The sequence below is a fragment of the Pyxicephalus adspersus genome, chromosome 1 (assembly GCF_032062135.1).
Source record: "Pyxicephalus adspersus chromosome 1, UCB_Pads_2.0, whole genome shotgun sequence".
Classification (NCBI taxonomy): domain Eukaryota; kingdom Metazoa; phylum Chordata; class Amphibia; order Anura; family Pyxicephalidae; genus Pyxicephalus; species Pyxicephalus adspersus.
In genome coordinates this window covers 119,289,282-119,313,567 of record NC_092858.1, presented here as the reverse complement: position 1 = coordinate 119,313,567, position 24,286 = coordinate 119,289,282, and the positions used below count along the sequence as shown (strand labels likewise).

The 24,286-nt window shown below is 36.6% G+C and overlaps 1 protein-coding gene across 1 annotated transcript; it reads right to left on the bottom strand.

The window, feature by feature from the left end:
- Window positions 1–1,533: 1,533 nt before the first annotated feature.
- On the bottom strand, window positions 1,534–23,839 carry LOC140340392 (uncharacterized). The gene is made up of 5 exons (XM_072425558.1): window positions 23,511–23,839; window positions 9,548–9,651; window positions 7,847–7,919; window positions 3,665–7,010; window positions 1,534–2,585 (listed from the first exon to the last, which is right to left on the bottom strand). The coding sequence occupies exons 1-5, from the start codon at window positions 23,647–23,649 to the stop codon at window positions 2,492–2,494; spliced, it is 3,756 nt and encodes a 1,251-aa protein (XP_072281659.1). The 5' UTR covers window positions 23,650–23,839; the 3' UTR covers window positions 1,534–2,491.
- Window positions 23,840–24,286: the final 447 nt, after the last annotated feature.

Below are 24,286 nucleotides of genomic sequence, written 5' to 3'. Positions count from 1 at the left end.
TGGCAGACTACTGCTGGAGCCTATAACGTGATTGTCCTGATCATCAGCATCAAAGGAAATCATACAGAGTTGTTCAATGACTTCTTTGTGATTAGTTCTGTAATTATACTGAATATAGAATATATTGACATTAGGTATTTCAAAAATTTTATTTTGTATACACAGGCATATCTGGTTTAATTTTGCTTAATTTTTATGTTTCATTAATTTTCTAGGAGGTTATTATTGAGGTCATTATTTCAAAAACTAGAGTCAACTTATCAAATCCAATACCATATTTGGAATCTGTGAATCAAACATAATCTAAAATGACTTTAATCTGTTTGGCAAGAAAATGTTTGTTGACCAGTGTTATATTCGTTTTGGTTAGAATAGGCAAGGTATCAATCTATATCGTACGTTTATTGTTATAATATTATTGGGGTGACTTAAATACAAAGTAAGGAGAAATCCATATTGCAACAATAACATATTAACATTACAGTTATCAGAAAACTAATCAAGATGAACATCTCCAAAAGGCAAAATGTTTTTAATGGACAGCTTCTGAAGAAAGCACTTCTATTTGCTTCGGTATGTTTTTGACTCCATTGCTGGAAAGAGAGTAAAAAGGGAAATATCTAAAAGGAAATATATATTCTGCTAAAAACTACTGGTTAGTACTCATCCCTCTGTAGTTTAGCCAACAACTAAAATGTTTTGATTTTTACACTAAGAGAAAGCTGTAGAGAAAATGGAAAATACTGTTTAATAGTTTGTAACCACTGGAAAGTAATGGTCCTCTCTGCCAGTCAGTTACCCTGTAGTAAGTGGTCATCTACAAGTTCCTATTGGAATTATTTGGTACTTTATAATTGTAATGGTTGATCAGATTAGTCAAGTTTTGTTTTACTAAAACAGGATACAGAATGCACTCATCAGTCAAACTAAGTGAACTGACAGTGTTGCATTTCCTTTGGGACACTAGGTTGAAATATGGAGTATCATCTATTAATAGGTTTTTTTTTATAACTATAGGTTGGGACACAAACTGGCATGAGTTTGTGATAGGTTACCACATGATTGTGAGATAATTTATTCAAATCATATATAACCTCAATTTGTAAAACTCTAACCTGAAAAAAATGTTACATACATTCTACCCATGACACTGCCACCATACTATAATCCTTGAAACAATTATGGGGTTTAGAGAATAAATGTGACAGAGGCAGGGAGAATTACACAGACAAGGTTGTCAAACACTGTCGCTAGTTGATGTAAAAAACAAAATATTACCAAAGAATTTTTTTCCATTGGCTTTACTAAAATGACTCAAATGGTAAATAGTTTCTGCAATTCGTTATATTTCTATTGTTGTTTTTCTTTGCTTACATCTTGGCAATAGTTCTCTTTTTAAACACCAGTATAGTAACATTTTTTTTTTCTTTTTGGGTCCTCCGGGTAAAATGTTTAGGATCCTCTGCTCTATTAAACAAATTAAACTGTTATTGCACTACCATGAAATATAAAAATCTTCATATACCAAAAATATCTTGCAAAGTACTTTGCATAAAATATTTTATTGCTGTAAAATATTAAGGAAAAAAACATGCAGAAGCCTTATGTATCCACTTTAAAAGTAAAACCAAACTGTTAATGCTGCATATCTATAAACAAAGGCACATGAAAGAATGCCTGACATACATTTATATATATATATTTATAAACATTTACATAGAATTTACATTCAGAAAGTGCTTTCTTCCGGATATCCTTTAAGGATCCCTTTTTTATATTCGTATGTACATCATTTTTACAAAGTAGACATTTTCTTTATAATAGATTATTTATATAATTATAAAATAAAAAAGGGTAATAACCTCATGACAAATACAGCTAAAGACAAGTAAAGCCACATATGACCATAAAAAAACAAAAACAAAAAACAGTAAAACAAGACATTAAATATTAAAAGAAATTTAAGTTTTATAGAATTGCTAAGATAAAAAAAAATAATATGTATTGAACTTTGTATGGTCAGTTCCAAAGTTAGAACTCCTCAAAAGTCATTTTTTTCTGCAACTATGATAGAGAATGTGTAAATTGCAAAGTGAAGTCTTAAGTAGAGATTAATAACTTTAACTGCTGATACATACAAAACCTTATGAAATAAGAGTGCCAAGTGCAGCAACCCCTAGGAACAGTTTTATTTGACCACAGTAAACTGGGATTTCATTGCATGCTATATATAACTACGTTTAGTCAGTGCACATTTTACTACCTACTAGGCCAAAAGAAGTATAAATTGAATATTTATGACATTCAAACAATGATAGGTGAATGCCCTTTCTGTAGTGTAATAGATACAGAACATATTGCAGAATAAGTACTAGCAAACTGGCAAGTAAATTTGCCCATTTTGTCAGATCAAAGTTACAAGCAGCATCTCCAGGTTAGTTTTTATCTGCCTAAACCAAGCTATAGGACCTCTTGGTTATTCAGGATGTCTTCAGAGGTAGCCTCCTTGATACATTTGGGAAATTGGCTGCCTGGTGCCTGGCCTCACAGTGAATGTCATACCTTGCTGGTAGGTACTTTGTGGTCTGTAGGGAGCAAAGGAAAATTAAACTGGTAAAGTATTTGTCATGAAAATTACAAAGTATGTAGTACAATGCAGTCTAATTTATTAGTATAGAAAATGTATGTTATGTTGCGTCATTATAAAGATGTGTACGTTTCAAGTGTAATTTGTTTCAAGTGTACTACTTGAAAGGTTTTATTTAGCTAAAATTTTTTATTTGTGCTGTATTGAACCAAATGCAAAATATCATGAATTGTAATGATAAATCAATTTTACAGTGGAAGCACCCATATTTATGTTCTCACAAGTCTCTTACAACTCTTCTATGTACATTTTATGCTGAGTAAAGCAAGACATTACTATGACTTTTTGTCATAATGAGGACTAGGTTACAGACTTAGACAGATAGGGCTTTGGATAATAGAGTAGAACAAAACAATGTAGTGTTGCAAAACATACAGTGTTGTGTACATTTACATGTATGTGTATATATATATATATATATTATACACATACACACACACAGACAGGTATGTAGAGTACATATCTGTGTACATAAGTGTGGGATTTCTTCTGACATGGAACTCATGGCAAACTACCGGGAAACATTTATTATCAATAGATACTAGATACTAACAAATACTCTGATCTTCTATTTACACTGTAATTGATAGTCAAAAAAATAGGTTTATAATTTTATGGCTGGATTGGACGATCCGTTCATACAATATCTACTGTATAACTGTATGGAATCATTACTGCCCATTTACAGTCCTCAAGATGGCAATAATTTGTGCTTTTCATTGCCCTTCACAAAGCAAGAGGTCAAATTTCCAGTGCTGCCCAAGCGCAAGTCTTGCAACTGTAAAAAAAGACCTATAAGCTACAGTAGAAATGCATGGTGTACCAGGGGAGTGAATAGTGGCAACTTGCCAAGTGTTTGCAAAGTGTTAGTATCTTAACATTCTGCTAACAGTGGTAAGGTTGCTTTTTTTTCATAAAATGTACTGATAGACAGGCATGCAGATAGGTAAACAGACAGATGAAGGTCAAAAAGAAAGAAAAAGTGACTTACAGGATATAGTACAGGTGTGTGCTTACCTACTGATTGGTTTCCCATATTCAACGTTTTGAGGTTTGTATTTCATATCAGTAATAGTTGGTATCATTTTGTTAACATTTTCAGAAGACACTCTCCTTCCCTGTGACATATATCTTGAAGGACGCCTTGATTCTGGAACCATGACAGAGCTGGAATGAGTATGCATATGACTATAAGATGATGGCAGAGCAGATGACCTTAACGAGTGTGTATTTTTTCCATAGCTCCCCGAGCTTTCTGGATCAGGCATATAGAGCCGTTTCTTAATCAGAGAACCTTTCTGAGGATCTCTGCTGATTCCTGTGCTGTAATTATCACTTGTGTGCTTGTAAAAGTCACTGTTATTTGTGATTGTCTGAGATGCCAAGGGCCTATAACTTTCATTATTCCACTCATAACCTAATGCCAAATCAGATTTTGTCTGGTTAACATACATTCTATCCTTCTGCTGCATGTCAAATTCTGTGGATGGGGGAGTGTTCATGAATTCTGCTGGAGGTGGTATTATTCCAAAGTCAATGTCCTCATAGGTTTTTGCAGCTGGAACAGGTGATGGGACAGAGGAGATATTGAATGTGTACTTATCAATAAAATTTGACATGCTAGTTGAGTTATGATCTTCAGTGACGGAAGGCATGACTTTATTTCTGTTTTCAGTAGGAACATATTCTCCAGTATACATAAAACTTGCCTTTTCATCTTCTGACTTTTGAGGTTTCCATCCTAAATTGTTCACATTATGTGATGGAAACTCTTCCTCTACCCATTTGGAAGATGATGAAACATTACCCAAATGACTGCTTGGTTTGGAGCTAAAACTGGTTACTTCCTCTTGACTAAACTGGGCCTCATTTTGTTTCTTGGGAACAACAACATATGTGTTGGCGTTTCCATCATTATGCTGAGAGGTCAAAGAACTTGTAACAGTTCCATTTGAAACAGAAATTTTTGGCAGATTACTGTGTTCTAGAGGCATAGAACGACTACCCTTTTGGGCCCGTTTCTTTGCAGCTAGAAGCAAAGCCATTGGAGAATTAGCTTCAACCTGTTCCCCAGTGACAGGGTGTGTACTTATACTTTCCTCTTGTCTTATGGGAGCTTCTGATTTCTGTGAAGTTGCTGGGTATGAAGTTCCTTCATCCATTTTTAAACTCTCTATAGGAGTTTCTAAAACTGCAAGTGGTAACTTGTCTAAGGTCAAACTTCCTGCCGATGCCTTTCTCTCATGATGTGGTTTATAGGCTGGAATGTCATTCTTTTTAATGCTTACATCTGTGACTTTTGGTGGGAAAGCTGGTTTTGAAGGAATCTCAAATTTTGGCTTTGCAATATCACTTTGCACAACTGAATAGGTTGGTTTATCCACAGTTTGAGTGCGTGTGGTTGGCAAATAGTCTGGTTCAGGAATCTGAAAGTTTGTGTTGTTGCTTTTAGGTATCCACTCTGAATTGTCTCCATCAAAATCATCCTTATTAGATACAGCAGGGATATGAGGAACTTTCATCATTAAAGAATTTACAATTGTGTTTTCTCCACCTCTCTTCTGATTAGTATTTCCATTAGGACTCTTTTTATTTGCTTCCAGATTTGGCCTAGAATTTTTAAAATCTTTCATTTTTTCATCTTTCTTTGGAGAGAAGAGAGCTTCTAACTCACCCTTAATTTTACCAACTCTGGCCTTTTGTTCATCGTCACCACTCATATCAATGGAGGATATCTGAGCAGGTTTAACTTCTATAGACTTTTTGGGGACTTGTTTTAGGGTTTGTTGTTTTTCTTGCAGTGCTTTAAGTAAAGGCATCTGTGGTTCTGAAGTAGATGTACCAGTGTGACTTGGCAAAGGGGGAGGTGCTGGTGGGGCTTTTGGTGGTGCTGGTGTAGAAATATTTATTTTTGATGTAGAAGAGGCTGAAACTGTCTTTTTTGGAAGAAGCAATGGTGATGCCTGACGTACTGGTGGTATAGAGGGCACAACAGTGGGAGCAGGTGGTTGAGCAACAAAATTAGGAGTAGTCGAGGTCTTTTGTTGTAAAACTGTGGCGGGTGGCAGTGGTGGTGGTGGTGGCACTGCTGGTGGTTTTGGTGGTGTCATCGTTGGAGGTGGTGGAGGAGGCATAGGGGGTGGTGAGGGAGGCTCTTCCGGATGAATTATTTCAGCACTTTTTTCTTGACCTATTTTATTATCACTCTCTTTTTCTGCCAAATCCTTTCTATCTATCAACAACTTTCTTGTTCGGGAGTTTTGTTCAGGCTGTACATTAGTGTTTGTTACTGACGTTTCACTTAAGATAGGTTTCACTGAGATGACTTGTACAGCATCTCTTGTAGTTTTATGTCCATTTGGTATATATCCACTTTTATTAAAGGATATATTATTAAATTCAATACTGCTTACAGGACGCTTTGATCCATCCATACGTTTTCCAGAAATTAATGGTGATTCACTTCCATTTGTATTGGTTTTGTTATACTGCCTCTGGAGATCATCATTAGATCTAGTCTCCGATTCCAGTCTATAATTGCTCATTACACTATCCCCACTCTTTCTTTCAGTATCCAATTCTATAGGTGTCTTAGTATTCATTGAAGATTTTAGGGACAATGACCCAGAAGCTGTAGAATCTGTCATGTTAACATTTTTTTGAATTGTATAATCATTTTGAGACAGATCCTCTAGATCCTCCATAATAAGCATTGATTTTCTTTTGCTTAAAGTATCATTCAGAGATTGTTGCCCTTTATTTGGTGCTGAGAAAAGTTTGGCCTGTACACTAGGATTAAAACTAGAAGGTACTGGTGATGGTGGAGGATCTGTAGAGTAGCTTATATTCTGATGTTCCTGTAACTGTATTGATGAAGTTCTAATTGGTGCAGGAGGAGGAACTTTGAAGGTCCTTGGCAAAGATGAGCGAGGATCCACATCATTATTTGTCTGCCCGTGCTGAAAAACAGCAGTATTTAAGGAAAACCTGTTGGGCAAGCTCATAAGCTTATCTTTTGATCCTTCAAATTTCTGTTTGGGTACATTATCAGTTTGCTGTTGTTCAGAAAGGGTTGGTACCGTAGTAGTGTCCATTGAAGGCTCAAAATTAGGTTTGATTGTTCCAGAAGAATTTGGTGTGGGTGGTATAAAGTCTGGTGGACTTGGAGATACTGGAGAGGAAACCGTGGATAAAGGAGGGCTTTCTTGTGGTGGAGTCACAGGAATCACTGTAGGGGGAGGTGGTGGTGGCACAGAAGGTGGTGCAGGAATGTCTTCATCAAGATAGTCATAACAATTAGTTAAGTGCAAATCCCCAACAGAACTATACATTCTGTAGTTTCCATTTAATTTTGGTCCATTACCTACAATTCGAAAATATTAAATAAATTAGTGGCTTTTTCATCAATATTATTTCAAAATAGAAAAACATGACGCAAACAAACATTCACTGCTCCTTCATGTATTGGGCTAAGCATACCTAAAGCAAAAACTGATTGTTTAGAAAAGTTTATAACCTTAATTCCTATTGCCACTCGTGTACCCATTGGGGGGTTTACTCTCTTTGTTTGCCTAAGGGGCCATTATCATCGGGATATCACAAAAAAAATCTCTACTTAGGTTTTACCAATTCTTTACAAAAAAAAAATACAATTACTGTAAATCATAGTTCTGTAAATAACTTTTTTTTGTAAGCCAGTGAAGGAGTTTAAATCCTTCATCCTGTAAAATTGCAGACCACAATGCGTTAAAAGAAAAATGAGAAGTATGGCCCATACCTTGCTTTGTGGTGCACTGTTTTGCCATACTAGATACTGTACTAATGCAATGGTGTTTCATTTAGGTAAAACACTTGCTTGCTAAACTCAATTCAGGACTGTGGGAGCCAAGTATGTGAAAGTGATAGAGAACGTCAGGCTGAATCACAAAGGTACAATGTATAGACATGCCTATACCCCATCCTATGATTTTAGCAAGAACCTGGTGTAGTGGGTGACCACATTTTTATTTTTAGGTACATATTAGATTTGGTAGATGGTCTAGCCAATCAGGTGTCAACAGTTTATTGTTTTTACCATCATTACATGCTAATACTACAACTTTCCTGACTTGTCCTAGGTTATTCCAATTTTTTAACTTATTTGGAACCACCCCTTTCAGGTAAAAAAAAAACAAGAGAGAAAATACAACTTAAGCTTACCTATAGAAGGATGGTCAGAATATTCTGATGGTACAGAAGGAGTAGGTACAGCAAGTCCTTGAGTCTCCATATTCTATATTAAAAAAGAAAAAAATAATTAGCTAGTTAAATGTAGGTTTGGATAAGCAGCCATTTAGGATATTCTTTCCCAAGCATGCAGCATATTTATATCACATTTATTTTTCTGAGATGTTTTACAAACTACTACTAGATTTACCCCTGTGGCTGCCCAAACAGTATCCAGGTTTGCTGGATCACCCAGCTTTACCGACGAAAGTGTATCCTCTGCAGCCTTGCAGAGCTTTAAAAAAATCAGGCCTATTGTTTCCAAATGCATAGTTGACAAACTAAATGAAAATATAGGGACAACTTATTGTTCAGTGCTCTCAGGTTTCCAGACAGTAGAAACCTTTTAACTCTCTGGGAGATGATTACATCCAATACAGACACTACAGTGACAGATTCCCCAGGCAGGACTGACAGGTTTGTTAACCTTTGTGGAATCACTGACTAATTCAATTAATGAACTAAATGATTGCTGCCCCTATTTTTCTGGTCATCAAAGCTCATATGGGCCTGGGATGGCCAGGAAGGGGTACAGGCACATGCTTGCAGACCCCCCCCCCCTTTTAACTGATCAGCCAGGATCCAGATCCACACAATGCTCTGTTTATTAAAACATCTATACATTAGAACATTTCCAGTCATGTTATTTTAATGATTAGGCCATAAATTGTTACTTATTGGTAATTGTTAAAGATCTGCTCTGTTTATAATTAGATATATAACAGTGAGGCTATGTTATTAGGAAGAGATTTTCACTGTACAGTGATTGATCACACATTTTTTTGGGATTCATCAGTATTCATATATAACTATATTTACCTATTGTCACAATATTCTGAACCTGATGATTAGTAAAACAGGAAAATGTGTTGTGCAATGTGTTCTAACACGGAGGTGTTACATTATGCACTTGAGGCCTTGAGAGTATAAAATGATAGAAAATATCACAATGTGCAATGACAGGTAAGGGGTTAAATATGAGAAATCTTTTGTATTACACAAGTACCTTCAAATATTTACATTGGGAAAATATTGGTTTAACTTTGTATTCTGATCTCTATCAAAACAAAATGTTCAGGTACACTGATAGGGCTCAGATTCCCTACACCGGTTTTGCCTTTCTTTGACATAATATAGTGATTGTCCGGAAATGGGGTTTACCAGACCCGTCTCCAAGACAGGTAGCCGCAATAATTTTGTCAAACTCCACTTACAGTGTATTTACTTTTCAAATTCTCATAAATGTACTTGCACTATATTACACATTCATTCGCAAAATGCCACTTTTTATTAACCTATATTGTATATAAATATATATTTTTTAATTCTAATAATGCTCACTAGTTTTTTCGTCCTATATTGTACTGACTTGCTATTAAATTGTGTTGGTGAAGCCAAAAATAGTGCCAGGGTCTACACCAAATGGGAAAAAGAGACTTTGGAGGCGGCTTAAACACATATTATATAAATAAGTTCCACACATACACACACACACATTGGCTCATACTACCTGTAAATTATCTCCAATAAATCCCTTCAAATTTACTTTGCAGGTGACTTGACACAACAAGCAAAATGGACACCAGCATTACATTTGATTACAAATGAAACGTTTTGTCTATGTATGACACTTACACTGTTCGAGAATTGCAGTACAGGTCTAACACGGGGACCAGGTCGAGCTTTAAGTGTTGCAGTCCCAGAGTCATCCGCGAAAGTAAATGGATTGTGCACCTCATCTGCAAATAAGAAAAAAAAAAAAGTGAACACTAATGCCTTGAAACAATTACCAACACACATTTGGGTTGTTTCATGCTGCCACATGAAAGAATATGTGTAATGTACAGGTAAAATACTATCTGGACACAATCAATCCACCCCTTCTGAATGCCAAAATACCAGTAATTTTCTAGTAAGCCTGGAAGCCATCATGTACAGTCACATAAAATAATTCAAATGTGATGTGTCAAAGCAATTAATATAAATATATGGTATTATACATTGTTCAGTAATTTATGGCTACTTTGTTCTTTGAATCATATTATAATTGCTTGAAATGCTTTTAAAGTACAAACGACATTTAAATGTATTTCAATTTGTAGGTCCCTTTACCTCCCATAGTTCTCACTTTAGCACACCATATTTAAATGTGAGCAGCTTTTAAGGAAAGCTCATACAACTGTCAAAGTTTAAGGACATTTAAATCTTTCAAACTTTGCAACAAAGCAGCGGCCATGATTTGTCAGCTAAAAGAATGCCTCGCAGTAACAATATAAATAATTGAAACCTACCAATATCCTTGTAACTAAAAGTAAATGAACAGAAATGCCACATAATTGTAACATAATGCATGTTGTGATGAATAAGCAAATTAAAGCAGAAGCTAAAACAGGCAAGGATGGTATACTTATCATGTCATTTGCAATGGTATGCACAGGAATGGGTCATAGCTGTTTATAATAAATAAGTATACTTTAGAGTAGTGTTTCTCAGCCACGGTTCCATGGAACCCTAGGATTTCTCTAGAGGTTGCTAGGGGTTCCTCCAGCAATGAGCAATTTTTGCCTCTAAGGTCAGTTTAACTGATACCAATGATATTTTTGGCGTCTGTAAGGGTGGTATTTTTTCCCCCACTGACCAGCAATGTAGGAGGCACTTTTCCAAATGACAACCAAGCTAATGTACTATGAGCTGTGAATATAGTAATTATAGTATGGGTATATGCAGGGTATTTCAAGGGTTCCTTAATGTTAAAAAGGTCGAAAAAGGCTGCAATAGAGTGAGTATGTCCTGTCCTAGGTGAGCCTATTCACTAGCTGCATAAACCAGAAATTATGAACGAGAAAAGAAAATTTAGAATTTTTACAAAAATGTATGAATATTAAGTGTTTTAGTTGTGTTTTGCATAGACTGAAAAATAAGGGGATATCCTGTTGTTCTCAAAGCTTTTTCTGCTACCCTGTGCTTAGTAGAGATATCTACTCTTCCTTGCTGTCCTGCCAACAACAGTACAATTGTTTATCAGTTTCACTTTAGGTACGCATTTAAAGTTGCCCCAAATCTTGACCATACTCAGCCTAAATAGTGTGAACATTTGTTTAGGTTGTCCACACTCATTTTAACAAAGGTACAGTAAGTGGAGACTCTGCTTTATTTTAATGGTTAAAGAGCAATGGGCTTACAAAGATGTGAAAGACATCACCCGGTGGTAGTGGTTTCAATTAAAACATTTTTCCAACAAATAATCATATATACATCCAACTAATGTTGTGTTGATGAACATGATAATTCTTAGTTATGACATATCAAACAACCTTTGTACAGTGCTACCACTACCATGATGTATGGGCACACCTAATGTTTATATGTCCCACTGAAACCTATTTTATAATTAGGCAAATGTGATGCAATGGATTTTACATAACTGTTGAAAATGGGTTAGTCTTGCATCATATACAGTTTTAAACATATAAGGTATATTTGGACAGAGATAGGGGGTTCTGACATCAAAGGGTTTGTGAGGACTGTTTAAACTGCTTTTCTTATGCAAATCAATGAAAAAATTAAAAAAACTCAATTTGAAACAGGTGGACACAGCTAAGAAGGTCAAATGCATGTGGGTTAAATATACCTGTCAATGAACTCTGAATGATCTCACAAGCATCACAAACTGACCTCGAAAGCAAACACAAAAAAGGAACCTGAATCCAAGCAGCATTTGCAATGCAAGACGAAAGCCTGTCAAATGGCCCAAGTCCAAATTTTGATGAGAGCCTTGTACAGATAACTGCTGGTAGACTGTGTTGTTTTTCTAGGTCTCAGTCTGTGATATTTTATGCTTTTCATTTTAACTTGTCAAAGACACCTATGCAGTGACATATGAATGACAGATTTCCATAAACATTTTAGCAATTGCGTTTACATCAGACATGCCATGTAACATCAGAGAGCTACAGTGCAGTTTTGATTGTTCTAAACTGATTTTAGAAAAATGAATAGAAAACTGCATTAATGTGAAAAATTTAAATAACTGGATGTAAGGACCAATTGACCAATTCTGATAATTCAGCATATTTATAAAGCAACAAAACATAGCATTTACAAAGTATTTACTGCAGTTGAATCAATCACAAATTGAAAACAAATGCAAAAGTAATATTCACCTGCAGTGAAAGTTTGATAGTGCTACATTTATTGTTTAAGATTTGCCCCAAGATGTCTGATATTGAAAATTGTTGGGCCAAGTCAAAAATGCTATCTTACATTGAATAATCACTTCAGCTATCCAGTTGGGACACAATTAGTTAATAGCTAGAAAAGGGTATATTTGTATGGACAGAACATACATGATATAGGATCATCGAACAATACAGGCAAAACATATTATTCTCAATGTGAATAGTGTAAATATAATAATGCTGGTCAGTAACAGGTATAAAAATATGGGAGATGAGTGGTTAAACTTTGGAATATCCAACACAAAACTTTAGTTTTTGGTTTTGGATAAAAATGAAATGATTGAAGCTGAGCTGACTGAAGGCAAAGTTAAGTCTTGAGGTTGTCCGTCAAAAAATTAAGAGGAGAGTAGGCAAAACTCTTAAGCTGCGTACACACTTCCAATTTTTATCGTTGGTAAACGAACGACGAACGATCCTGCACGATATCTGTGAACGATCGTATGGCACCGATCCTGTACATACAGATAACGACACGATTGTTCAAAGATATTGTACACACAATAGATGCGATCGTTTGAACGATACAGGAAGTGACGTGCACCACAGGAAGTGAGCGAACGTTCGTTCACCGCGCATGCTCAGACCATGGACGATCACTGAACGACCGTACACACTATAGATGGTCAACGATCGTCGTCCAATCCGATCCACCGGTCCGTTCGTTCATTTTCAACGACTGTCCTCGTTCGTCAGCGTCGTTGGTTACTTTTTTTACGAACGATTTTTGGCCAATTGGTCGTTCGTCGTTCATTTCCAACGATAAAAATTGGAAGTGTGTACGCAGCTTAAGTCAGTTATTACAGTAACAAGTGTCCCCCATTGGAAGATTAATATTGTTCCAGTAGCAACCCAAATGTTAAGACTTCTTTCCTTCTGACATGTTCCAAAATAGAAATGGTTAAATACAGTCACTTATTGAGTAACTAGGTGCAAGGTATCACTGAAACTCCAAACACAATAAGGCATTAAAAGTAGAAGTGATCCAAGTTTTCCATAGGATATAGAAGGCTGTTAATAAAACACACATAATTGCTCATCTCTTTCTATTAATACACCCTTGTTAAAAAAATCCACCTTTTCCTTGCTGTAAAGCTGGTGACTTGATGAACAATAACAGATGTTCAACTAAATGTTGTATACTTCCTATTACAAGACACGTTTCAGGCAATGCACACACCTAGTCCAAACAAAAAAACGTATGAATGATGGAATACACAGAGGTTTATGACAGCAGGTGTGGCTGCTACCAAGGATCCACCAGTCTAGAGATTTCATATAAAATACATGTTGACCCACGCCTCAGAGAGAATGCCTAATAATGGGTGTAGAGAGATACACCTACAAGGAACAGCATGGCATTAGTTAGCAAAATGCAAATGCTAGCTTTTTGCACTACTGACAAAATATTCTGGAAGCCAACAAGTAAGGGAATTACAAAACTCAAAGCTATTTAAAGTTTTTTTTAGAATGGAGTTTCACATTTTTAGCTGCATTTATTTCTGACAAATAGATTCAACTTTTTGTCCATAACACCTCCAACCCACAAGAGTTTAAACGCTATGTGGGCTTTTAACCATAATCTGCTCAGAAAAGTATTTGAATACACACCATAGGTTTTTGTAACTGTCAGGATTTAAAATATCAGGCATCCTTTTTTCCTCAAACACATCCCACTGTGGTCTGCAGCTCGTATAATTCTATAGACTTCTAACCTGTTCTGCAAAGACGTGTTAAAATGTCTTGTGGTTAAAAATGACAAGTGCCCATTTAAATCTGCTTTTCTTATTGGCATGTGGATTGAAAAATAATATTTTGCCCGTGCAATACAAAGTATCTTGTTTCCTTTAAAAGAAAACATTTTAATTCATTTCAGAATACATTGATCTGTGTAAATTGTAACACCCCTCCCCCTCCCCCAATCCATCAATTACCTACCCAATCCTTCCATCGTTATTTGGTTAAAGGTAGTGGTGGATGTAGCCAACAGTAGGCATCTGCCGGCTCTGGAAGGTCTGGGACCCTGGTGCAATAGCAAATTTACAATTCCTTATGTCCAGCCCTGGGTAAAGGGGTAGTTGGAACCTAAAGCTATGTATCTCTGTAATATGACAGTGTTTAGGCTTATTGGCCATTCTTAAAGCCTAGGGGGTGATAGTGCTGCTTTGCTTTTTTTGATGCCCTGTGACTCTTTCCAGCCACTGGAAATGAAAGGAGCGAACTAAAGAAGCACCCTTTTCCCTGAATAGACAATGTACAGGTTTAACTTATTCACTAGATCTTAGCATGTTTTAAAATTCAGTTTTGAGCGAAGGTAACATCTTTTTGTTTTGCTCAATATGCTCAGTTTGAGCTGCAAAGTTTTATGACAGTCTAACTTTACAAGCCATCCAGCTTATTCAGTAAGGCACTAAAACAGTAAGAATAGGCTATGAACAATGAGATTTCATTTCACTAGAGCGCAAAAAGGTATATTTGAAATGGGTGGTTTTATTACATTTTGCCCTTTACAGAATAACTCAGTCATGAAGATGTTAAGTTTTGCTATCTGACTATACAGTACAAATAATCTAAGAAATATTTTCTCGATGTGGGTTAATAATCCTTATTCTAATACACAAACATACCAAGAAATAGTCATTGCTCATACATAAACAAATGTCTGTTGATGAGCAACATCCAGTTGTTGGTCACTTGGCCATTTGCTTCTAGTAAAACTAGACATTATTTACATTAAAGGAAAAAACAAAAAAAAAAAACAAAAGGGTTAAGACAATTGATTACTCCTATAGAAGAACATACTAAAATCATGAGCAGGAAAACAAGGTTTCTTGTGGATGTTCAGTACAGAACGTGCTGTATTTATTTATTCATATAAACTGCAGCTGAGTCACCCAGATGCTAAGCCACAACATAAACACAGCGTGATGCTACCTTTTGAAGGTAAAGGAGGGGCAGCACTTCTACTAAATACAAATTAATAGGGAATACATTAAATTCTATTAAATACAAAATATAGGGAATACATAGATTGCCTTTCCGTGCCAAACATTGATAAAAGCTAGCATAGTATATTCTATCCAATATATTTGAAGGAATTGAACATGCTATTATTACTGCAAAGAAGGATTGAGTAGACAAATGGTGGGCTGGACATAGGCTTGGCTAAATTTCACTAAATATTGGGTGTGGTGTAAAGCAATAAGGTTAAATAGAGTGGAGACCACATGTTGTATACAGTGTACACAGTCGCAGTTTTTCTAACCACAAAATACTCTATAATTACTCTGACATGAGAGAGATACTCGTCTACATAAATCAAATCAGAAAACAAAAATACACAGCCATCACTTTCTCTTTATCATACTTATAGCAGAATTTATAGTATATTACAGCAGAACTAAATCCTAAACAACAAAATTCTCAGAAAATGTTTTTGGTAAAAGAGGTATACTAAAATCTTTTCACCTGGTGCCATAAAGAGCAAAGCCTGGCTCTATACCCAGCACCTCTGCGAATAGACACTAGGGCCAATGTAACTCTTTGCATGCATAAAAGGAACGCCCTAAGGAAAACAATAGTGCCCAATATAGGGGTGAGGGAGCAACAATGGGTATATATCTAATCTGGATAAATAGTCTTTGTTGGGGTAGCCAAAATGTATTCCATAATGTATAGATTCTAGAAGCTTTTAACCTGGTAGGAGACATTATGAATGTAAATATCCATAAGAATGAGCACAAAGAAAAACATTTTCCCCATTTTTAAATGAAAAAAAAAAAACACATCAGCACATTGATTTAATTCGCTGGTGCCTACTTTACATTCCTTTGGCATTTACCATGCAGCACCATCCTAACTGTGGATCACCATCAATTATTTAAATTCCTGGTGTTAATCTGCATCCCTATCATACATATCATGCAGAACCTTACAAAAATATGACCACTTGATTATTGTGCTGAACAAGAGACAATATTCCATGTTAAATATTATGTGAATTGCGAAAACTGTCATTTTATACTACAGTACCCCATTACCAGAATTGCTGTAGTGCACTACTGCAATTACACATAAAGGTATAGAAATAAGGCTCACATAATCTGTTTTTTATTTTTTTCTGTAATATATACAGACTTATCTGACAGGTGATGCTGATATTGTAGCTGTGGAGACCAAATACCAACATGGACAAATTTGATAGTACCCCTTTCTTGATAAAAGAAGAACCAAAAATTGTCTCTGATATAACCTGAAACTGTGTTCATCAAAATCTTTGTAACTTTAGAGTTTTTATTTACCGGATAATTTCAAATGATAAAATTTATACAAAATGACATGAACAGACATAACTGGGCAATCCCTCCAAACAAGGGATTCTTAAAGCCCTTCGGCAAGACTTCTGGACTTGTCAACAGGTAGTATGATCTACTCCTGAGCAAACTGCTCCAGCTATGTCTGGTTTGAAGGATGTGTGCGTCATACTGCATGTTTCATTTCTTTTCATAGATTTTTATTATGATTAAAGGGGAACTAATATTCTGCAATTTAAAGTTATGAGCAGGCTTTCCTGCAATAAAACATACTAACCAGCCTGTTCACAATCTTCTTTTCTAAATACACCATAATCTGAGCTGCATTCACAGTTCATTGTAGAATGCTGGCTTCCCCTGCAGCTGGTGGGACTGAATAAACATCAACTCCATCACATCACGTCATACTGGCCCAACCAATCAAGATGGTGGAAGACCAAACCACGAAGAGAAGAAGATGGCAAAGCCATTCAATAGAGCGGGGACCAATGAGTGTATTTATAAAAACTCAGATAAGGCGATAAGGGCATTTTGTTGCAGAAGGGACATCCCCTGAATTATTGCCTGAAAGCACAAAACAATTTTTCTATAAGCTGTAAGGATACCAACACATTTCCACAGAGCTTTAAGAATCAAATCAGGAGGAGAACAGGTAAGCTAAATAGGAGAAGAGAGAAGGAATTAAAAGAGGTGATATTTAGCAATGCATCTCATAAAGGATACAAAATCAGACTGCTGTACCATATGTCTCTGCCTGGTGCAGTCAGAACACAGCCTGGTGACACTCCAAATTTGCTACAGATCAAAACTAATACATCCATAACCTGTGAAATAAGGTATGCATTTGAGAACTTCAGCTTTCCTTCAGCACATGGAAAGCCATCTTAATTGCATGCTTTGTACCCAGCAACAAAAGCAAGTTTACACGCTTCTTCTGTCAGCTACACTATTGCCTTCTGCTATTAGCCACAACGACCAGACCGCATCATTGGCTCCAGCCAAATATTCTTTGTGGTCTACTGCTGCATATGAGCAGTTTAATTTTTCTCTGTGTCCTCTACATTTCTACTGCCTGGTATTCATGGTGTAATATGGAATAAAACCGGGCAGTCATCTGCTTGCCTGACAACTTACCTGTTCAAAATGCTGATAGTTAACCTTCAAACAAATTCTGCGATTTTAAGTTCCTGTTCTACTGTCAAAATGTGAATTTTCTTGTTTACCGGAAGAATGCTGATTATATACAAAAGAGTATTTATACCCTTTTGCAGCATTACAGCTTTTTATTATTTGCTAAAGAGATTACATTTCTCTAAAGAGGGCCATTTCACATAGAAAGGATGGTTCTCCAAAACTTTAAAATTTACCCTTCTCACCTTTTACCTTTCCTGGTTTCCCCTACCCTCCTCCCAACATAAACTTCTGGACGGCCATCGGTCAGCAGGTAACTTGGGTTCACCAAGGGTGTGGAGACTTGAGACAGTCTTCACCAGAGCATTTCAAAGAGTCATAGACTAAATCTAGCGACAACTGCTGAGGACTCACAGGTCATAGTTCCCAGGATCACTAATGACCAATAGAACAGGTAACACTGCAGCAGAAGGAGGTTAAGTGGACAACTAAGGCTGAAAGGCATAGAAACCAATGCAGAGACACAGGTCAAAGACAGGGCAGGCAGAAAACAGGTTTGAATGTAAAGTTGGGCTGAGTTTGGGTCAGGCAGGTAACAGGCTTGAGGGAAAGATTTAGGAGCCATCTGACGGGCCTGGTCATTAACGGGGGCAGAGGATCAAATGTAATCAGACAGGCCATGCTACAGCAGAAAAAAAGATAAAAATACAATACCCCGCACTGGAGCTACCAAGGAACTTCCAACACTAGGAACTTCCAAAATTAGTTTTAATTACATGCTTTTTCAGACTCAGTGATTACATTATTGGGTCTTTGTGCTTTTTTATGTACAGTCATAGAAAAATATCAAAATGTTTTGATTAGTGGATGTTGGAGGAATGAACATTTATTTCTAGGCAGTCTGTTTTTAGATGCAGAGAAGCTCACAATGTTCAGTGAAATTAGAATAGTCATTTTGTCCACAAAATGTGATAGCAAAAAAACACTCACACATTCTTCTGCTATGTCTAAGAGAACCTGTTTAATGACAAGGATGAAACTATGACAGCATTACTATTCGGCCTACAGATGCCTTAATATGTATATGTATATAGTTAGATGAAATTCTTTGTCAGAATTCTGGCCATTAAAGAACAAGTGTCAAATTGGGGTTCAGTCTGTCATGCAAGTATTTGAAATTCATTAGTGTCCTACCAAAAGGTATAAAAATACAAAAGTGTGGAGAGAGCAACATTAGCCAAAATAAACATGGCATTTGTGCAATTATTAACCACCTCTTCCTGATCCATATGGCTTCCATTAGCACGTTAACAAAGAAACTTTTTCACAAGCAAAGAGGAAAATTTCAATTCCTTTGAAAAAACATACAATTCTCCCCAATTTTACAGCCACCTGGGTACAAACATATCCTGTTACTGTAAATGAAGAAGCGACAAACACATGAACAATAAACACTGTACTAACATAAAAGGTACTGAAAATAGTTAAATTATAACTCATTGCAATAAAGTATTAACACAAAGTCTCTTTCAGATCAATATAAAATCTTAACTATTTGCATACCATACTTTATCCTGTGATATCCAAAATACTAGTATACTGGAATTCTTAACCCCCAGGTCTTCAAAATATATAAACCAAAAGAAAAACTTATGTATTATATTCCAGTCTTGAGAACTAATGTTTTTAGGCTTTTTCTCACCTGCCAGTAATATTCTTTTGTTCTAGGGAATGCTAACTGACAGTATTGTAACTTTGGAGGAACCGGCCCTAGGGTAGGAAGGTGATCAATATTTCACACAGGGGAAATAGGCAGGGTTGCTAGTTCACTGGGGTTTGGTCAGAATTATCAGATATTTTCTGAATCTATAAAGCTGATAAAACAAAACCTTTTGTCTGACAAGAGCAAATATTTTTTCAATTTTATTAACATTTATGCAGTTCAAGTTCAAAGAATAACCTGATCCATAAAAGAAATTGGTAAACTACCAGATGCAAAAGGTGCCTGAACTAAATAAAAAAAGTACATTTAAAGAAACCATGTGTGTTGCTTGGAAATGGCAAAGAAGCAGACCTGTTACCTCACCAGACGTGGACAATGAATATGTTTGATTGAAGCTTTCTTACAGGTTCCTAATCCCCATAAAGCATTGTCACCTCAATCCTAGTGAAAGGTCTTTTAGCAGTGGAATCTTGCTCTTCCTCTCTACACAAAGAAGAAGGCACCTTAGTGTATCTGCAATACATTGTCAAAGTTAGTATACTTTTTGTCAAATGTATCCATGTATGGCCTATTTTCTATTTTTGAAGTTGCATGCTGCAGAGATGGTATTCTAACCCTTGAATCATTACTAGGTTACTGAACATATGGAGTGGCTCGCTATGAGACAAAGGATGGCAGCCCTGGAGCATGTATTAGGCAAATGACAGCTCTCCTATTTTTATACTGACAGGTACCCTTTAAATTGCAGGCATCCCAAGCACCACCGTGACCTATACATTTTAGATGATTACATTCTTAATGAGGTGCTGATGAAGGTCCAACACATCCAAATAGCATTCCATTGGGCCGTATTGTTATCATGCATGAGTGCCACAGGTAGATCTTCTGTCCTACATTTCTTATTTTGGCTAAATTCAGAAAAAAAATAATTGTTTTCAGTGGGAGCCAATTAACATTTTGGGTTCATTGACCTGCATTTTACCATTCAAGTCAATAAGATTAATTAAAAAACTCAACACTGTAAATCACAACAAAAACATTCTAATGTCAATGAGCTCTCCAGACATTTTGATAAGGGTTTCCTAGTTCTGTGCAACCTCAGGATTTGTCCAGAGGCTGCTAGGAGTTCCTTGGACTGTGGCAATCGCATTAGATGAGGTTTACACACACCTTAGTCGAGCCAGCTGCATGACAATAATGTTTTAGGTTGACTATATATAGTTAGTATTCTAGCCACCACTGATAAGGGATCATTCTTTCCACTGGTCACCAGTTGAACAGGCTTTTTTTCCACTGACCCCTAATAAATTTGGTCTAGCAGGAGTACCGAGACCTTATCGTGATTAAAGGTTCCTTGGGGATGAAAAGGTAGAGTAAGGCTGAACTAGAGTAAAAGGCAAATACATGTCACCAATAAAGTCTACTAGAGGTTGTTTAGTTTATGGATTGCAGTTTGTTTTTACAACTGCAGGTTAACATTAATAATACCAATCAACAAACTGGAGAACACCATGAAATGCTTTTCTGATTACAAACAAATATACAGTATTGACCGTAAAAATCACGGGTTAATTGGTCATTATTCCCATTGACTGTGCTTACGAGGATGATGTGAGTCAGACATTGCATTACTTGTAGAAGACATTCCACATCTACATTAGGTCATAGTTTAATGTCCTGTGACATCACATCCACTGAACAACTGGTTACAATTGTCTCACGTTTTTAGACTTTGCTCAGTTTCAGTGGGTGCCATTCTAAGTGTACAGAAATGAATGCCAGCTCATGAGCACAAGTTATCTTCCATCCTCTAATTAAGTGAGGTTTCCAGTCCAAAGTACATACATACACAAGGCGATTGCAGCCCAAAATGACTGGTCGTGATCATCTTGAACTAAAATCTAGCTTTTGTACAGCAATCCCCATTCTGCATACATTGACGAATGACCGAGCAGGAACTACTGCTGTACTTTCCTAAGTAAGGAACACAGTGGCTTGCCACTCACTTGTCCACCCTCTCTATTGAGCAAATGAGCATGTACAATGCTCCTTTGTTTATCTCTCACTGGAACCCATAAAAAAAGATGGTTTCAATCACAAAACATCTGTCATTAATACAGTCTTAAGAAAAAATTTGTGGGGACCAATTGTCCTAGCTGCAAGTTTTTGGAAATGTTGGAGGAAAGCAGAGTACTTGGATGACACCCAACCAAACACAGGGAGAACATGCAAACTCCATGCAGAGTGATAGGCAGAGCTGCAGTCTTATTGCAAGAACAAGACAATCTGCATCTATTGCAAGAACAAGACAATCTGCAATCATAATCCATGGTTTGTGTGGGTGTTGCATTTTTTCCTAGTAGATTTTGACACGCTGTGTGGGTTGCCAAAACAGAAATGTAAATCTATAAGGCAAAACTGTTTTGTTTGGATGGAGTAGTAAAGGTTACCTTCTGTAAGGTTTTCCCTAGCATCTGTGTGAATGGTTGGTTAACTTTATTATTATCCTTCCTAAATCCTGGAGATCACAATTACTGGAATTAAAAGTGAGAACAAATTTAGGATTTTGAGTTGTGCCAGAAAGGAAGGAAGGGGACTCATTCTATTTGAACACTTGTTCCCATGACAACTGTCTAAGAGAAGGTTAACTCCTCACTCCTCAGAGATTTCCTTACTTCCTGTTGTGTAATATTATTAATAATAATAAGTGTTATACTTTATTATACATTCTCTTCTCTATCCAAAGCTAAACAAATACTTCTTTAGCTATAGTATAATTACATTTTTCAATATATGAAAGGATTAGAACTCTTGTCAGGTTTTTCCTCAATCTTCGATATTCTATCCCTCACTAACCCCTATATATTATAGAACTAAGCGATGCAGGACAACGGGGACAAAGTACAAATCCAAATAGCAAAGATGTAAGCACTCACGGTATTCTGAAAAGTTCTTTACTGTGGTTCCATACCAACTTACAGTGTTTTGAGGGGCAGGGTATCACATTTATTAGGAGAACCACTGTGTCCTTGAAAAACTGGGTTAGTTGGTATGGAACCAAGGGGACTTTTAAAGAACCGTGAGATTCACTCTAACTATTGCGCCTGGTGGCTTCCGTCTCTGCTATAGAAATCGATTAGGCTAACATGAACAGGAAGCGATAGGAAATCTTCCAATGGGGACACTTTTCTGTGGACAATCATATATTAGAGAATTTCCCTCTTGTTTTGGAGGGGTATACTTTTCTTTCCTGCTGTGTCACTGGGACAGAAAGCAAAGGGAAATGTTTCCAAACAGAAGAAAAAACCCTACCCTATCCAAAATTAAAATGGGTGTAATAGCAAGAGTTTTAACAACTCCTGAAATCCAAACCCAAGATCTAACCTGTAGTAAATACTTTTATCTTCCAATGCTTGCGCTACTTGGATTAGGATAACTTGCTGCCTGAAGTTTGTGGGGACTCAACACTTCTAGGAGAGGTAATGTCCTGGTCCCCTAATGCTCTCGATGGTCCCTCCGATGACTTTCATGTCACTACAGGCAATAGTAGTAACATGGGGGCTGTAGCTTGTACCACTGGGCACAGATCACCACTCATTTAGGTGTCTGTTTCACTAAATTCAGGCAGCATTTTATCAGCGGCATTCGGTGGCAGGGGAAGCAAGAGAATCATTTACCATATTCAGGATTAGATTTTAGTGACAGAGTTGCCTAAAGAGTATTGATCACTTTAAGAAAAAACAGGATTCCCGATTACTCAAATGCTAGTAAATCAAACTTCAGCATTTTTCTATAAACCTTTCTTTGTCTGCTGTTTAAAGAGTGTAGATAACACAGCACACCATTTTATGTATATCTCAATACAAAGAAATACAGAGATAAGCAGATGGAGAATGATATCTCTTCCTAAGAAAAATATTTGTCACATTTCCTTGCCAAATACACAGACACTAAGGCACCAGGTCCACAGGCTGGTCTAACATACATTTTTAATGAAAGTTACTGATCTCTGAGTGGTCCTGGTAAATTTAATGATCTGTACTGTTCTGAGAATATATGCACTGAAACTGAACAAAATATCAGAGTAACCACTATATAGAGCAAGTTAGACAAAACTAAAAGGATCAGTGTAGCAATAATTACCAAACATAATGTGGTGTCCCATAATAAATGCCCATCAGTGTCCCAATACTAACCATGGTAGTCAACTGATGTCTTCTTGGCCCCCTGAGGCTTCATCCATGGTGGATTCTCAGCATATAGTGAATTGTTATTATTGTTCTTCTTTCCAAAAAGCTTATTAAGAGTCCCCTGCATAGAGCTATTCTTCTTCATTTTGGTAGTTTTTAGTAGGTAAACAAGGTAGTCCTTGTTTAAACTAGGAATATTCTTTAGCAGCAATGCATGTTTCCAAGGCAGTCCAGGTAGATGGCAGAAACAAACGAGTCCCTGTAGATTGTACACACAAGGAATAGAAAGCTCAGTCCTACCTTTGCAGCAGGTAAATAGCTGATTCCTGTTGGTTGAGTACATTAGCTTCCACCTGACCCCACCCTCCCTTCACCAAACTGCACTAGTCACATTCCTGCTCTCACCTAGCACCACCTTCTAATGGGAAGACACAGCCAGAGTTTAACCTCTCTGCTACTAGAAGGTTAAACATTAACTCCTCTTCAAGTGCCTTATTCATGGATTATGTGTTGTGTCCTGAATGCTAAGAGTTCTTCTCAATTTTATATTATTTTTTTAGAGTATATTAGCTACTGGGGAATAGATGCTTTAAACAACATTTTGTAAAAGCTTATAGATTTGAGATTATTCTATAAATTGGGTGTATTCAATGGAAAAGACAATGACTGTTAGATTCATGTCCCATTGGATATTTTGCAGCATTATTCTCCCTAGGGCCCATTCACATTATGTGCTGGATTACTGCAGCATGTTAGGGCTTTTGGAATGGGTTAACAGCAGA

Excerpts from the sequence above, each read along its gene's own strand:
- LOC140340392 (XM_072425558.1), bottom strand. The coding sequence starts at position 23,649 with ATGAAGAAGAATAGCTCTATGCAGGGGACTCTTAATAAGCTTTTTGGA. Across the intron at positions 9,652-23,510 it reads GACATCAGTTGACTACCATG|ATGAGGTGCACAATCCATTT; the intron begins GTTAGTATTGGG and ends TCTTATTTGCAG. Across the intron at positions 7,920-9,547 it reads TACTGCAATTCTCGAACAGT|AATATGGAGACTCAAGGACT; the intron begins GTAAGTGTCATA and ends TTTTTAATATAG.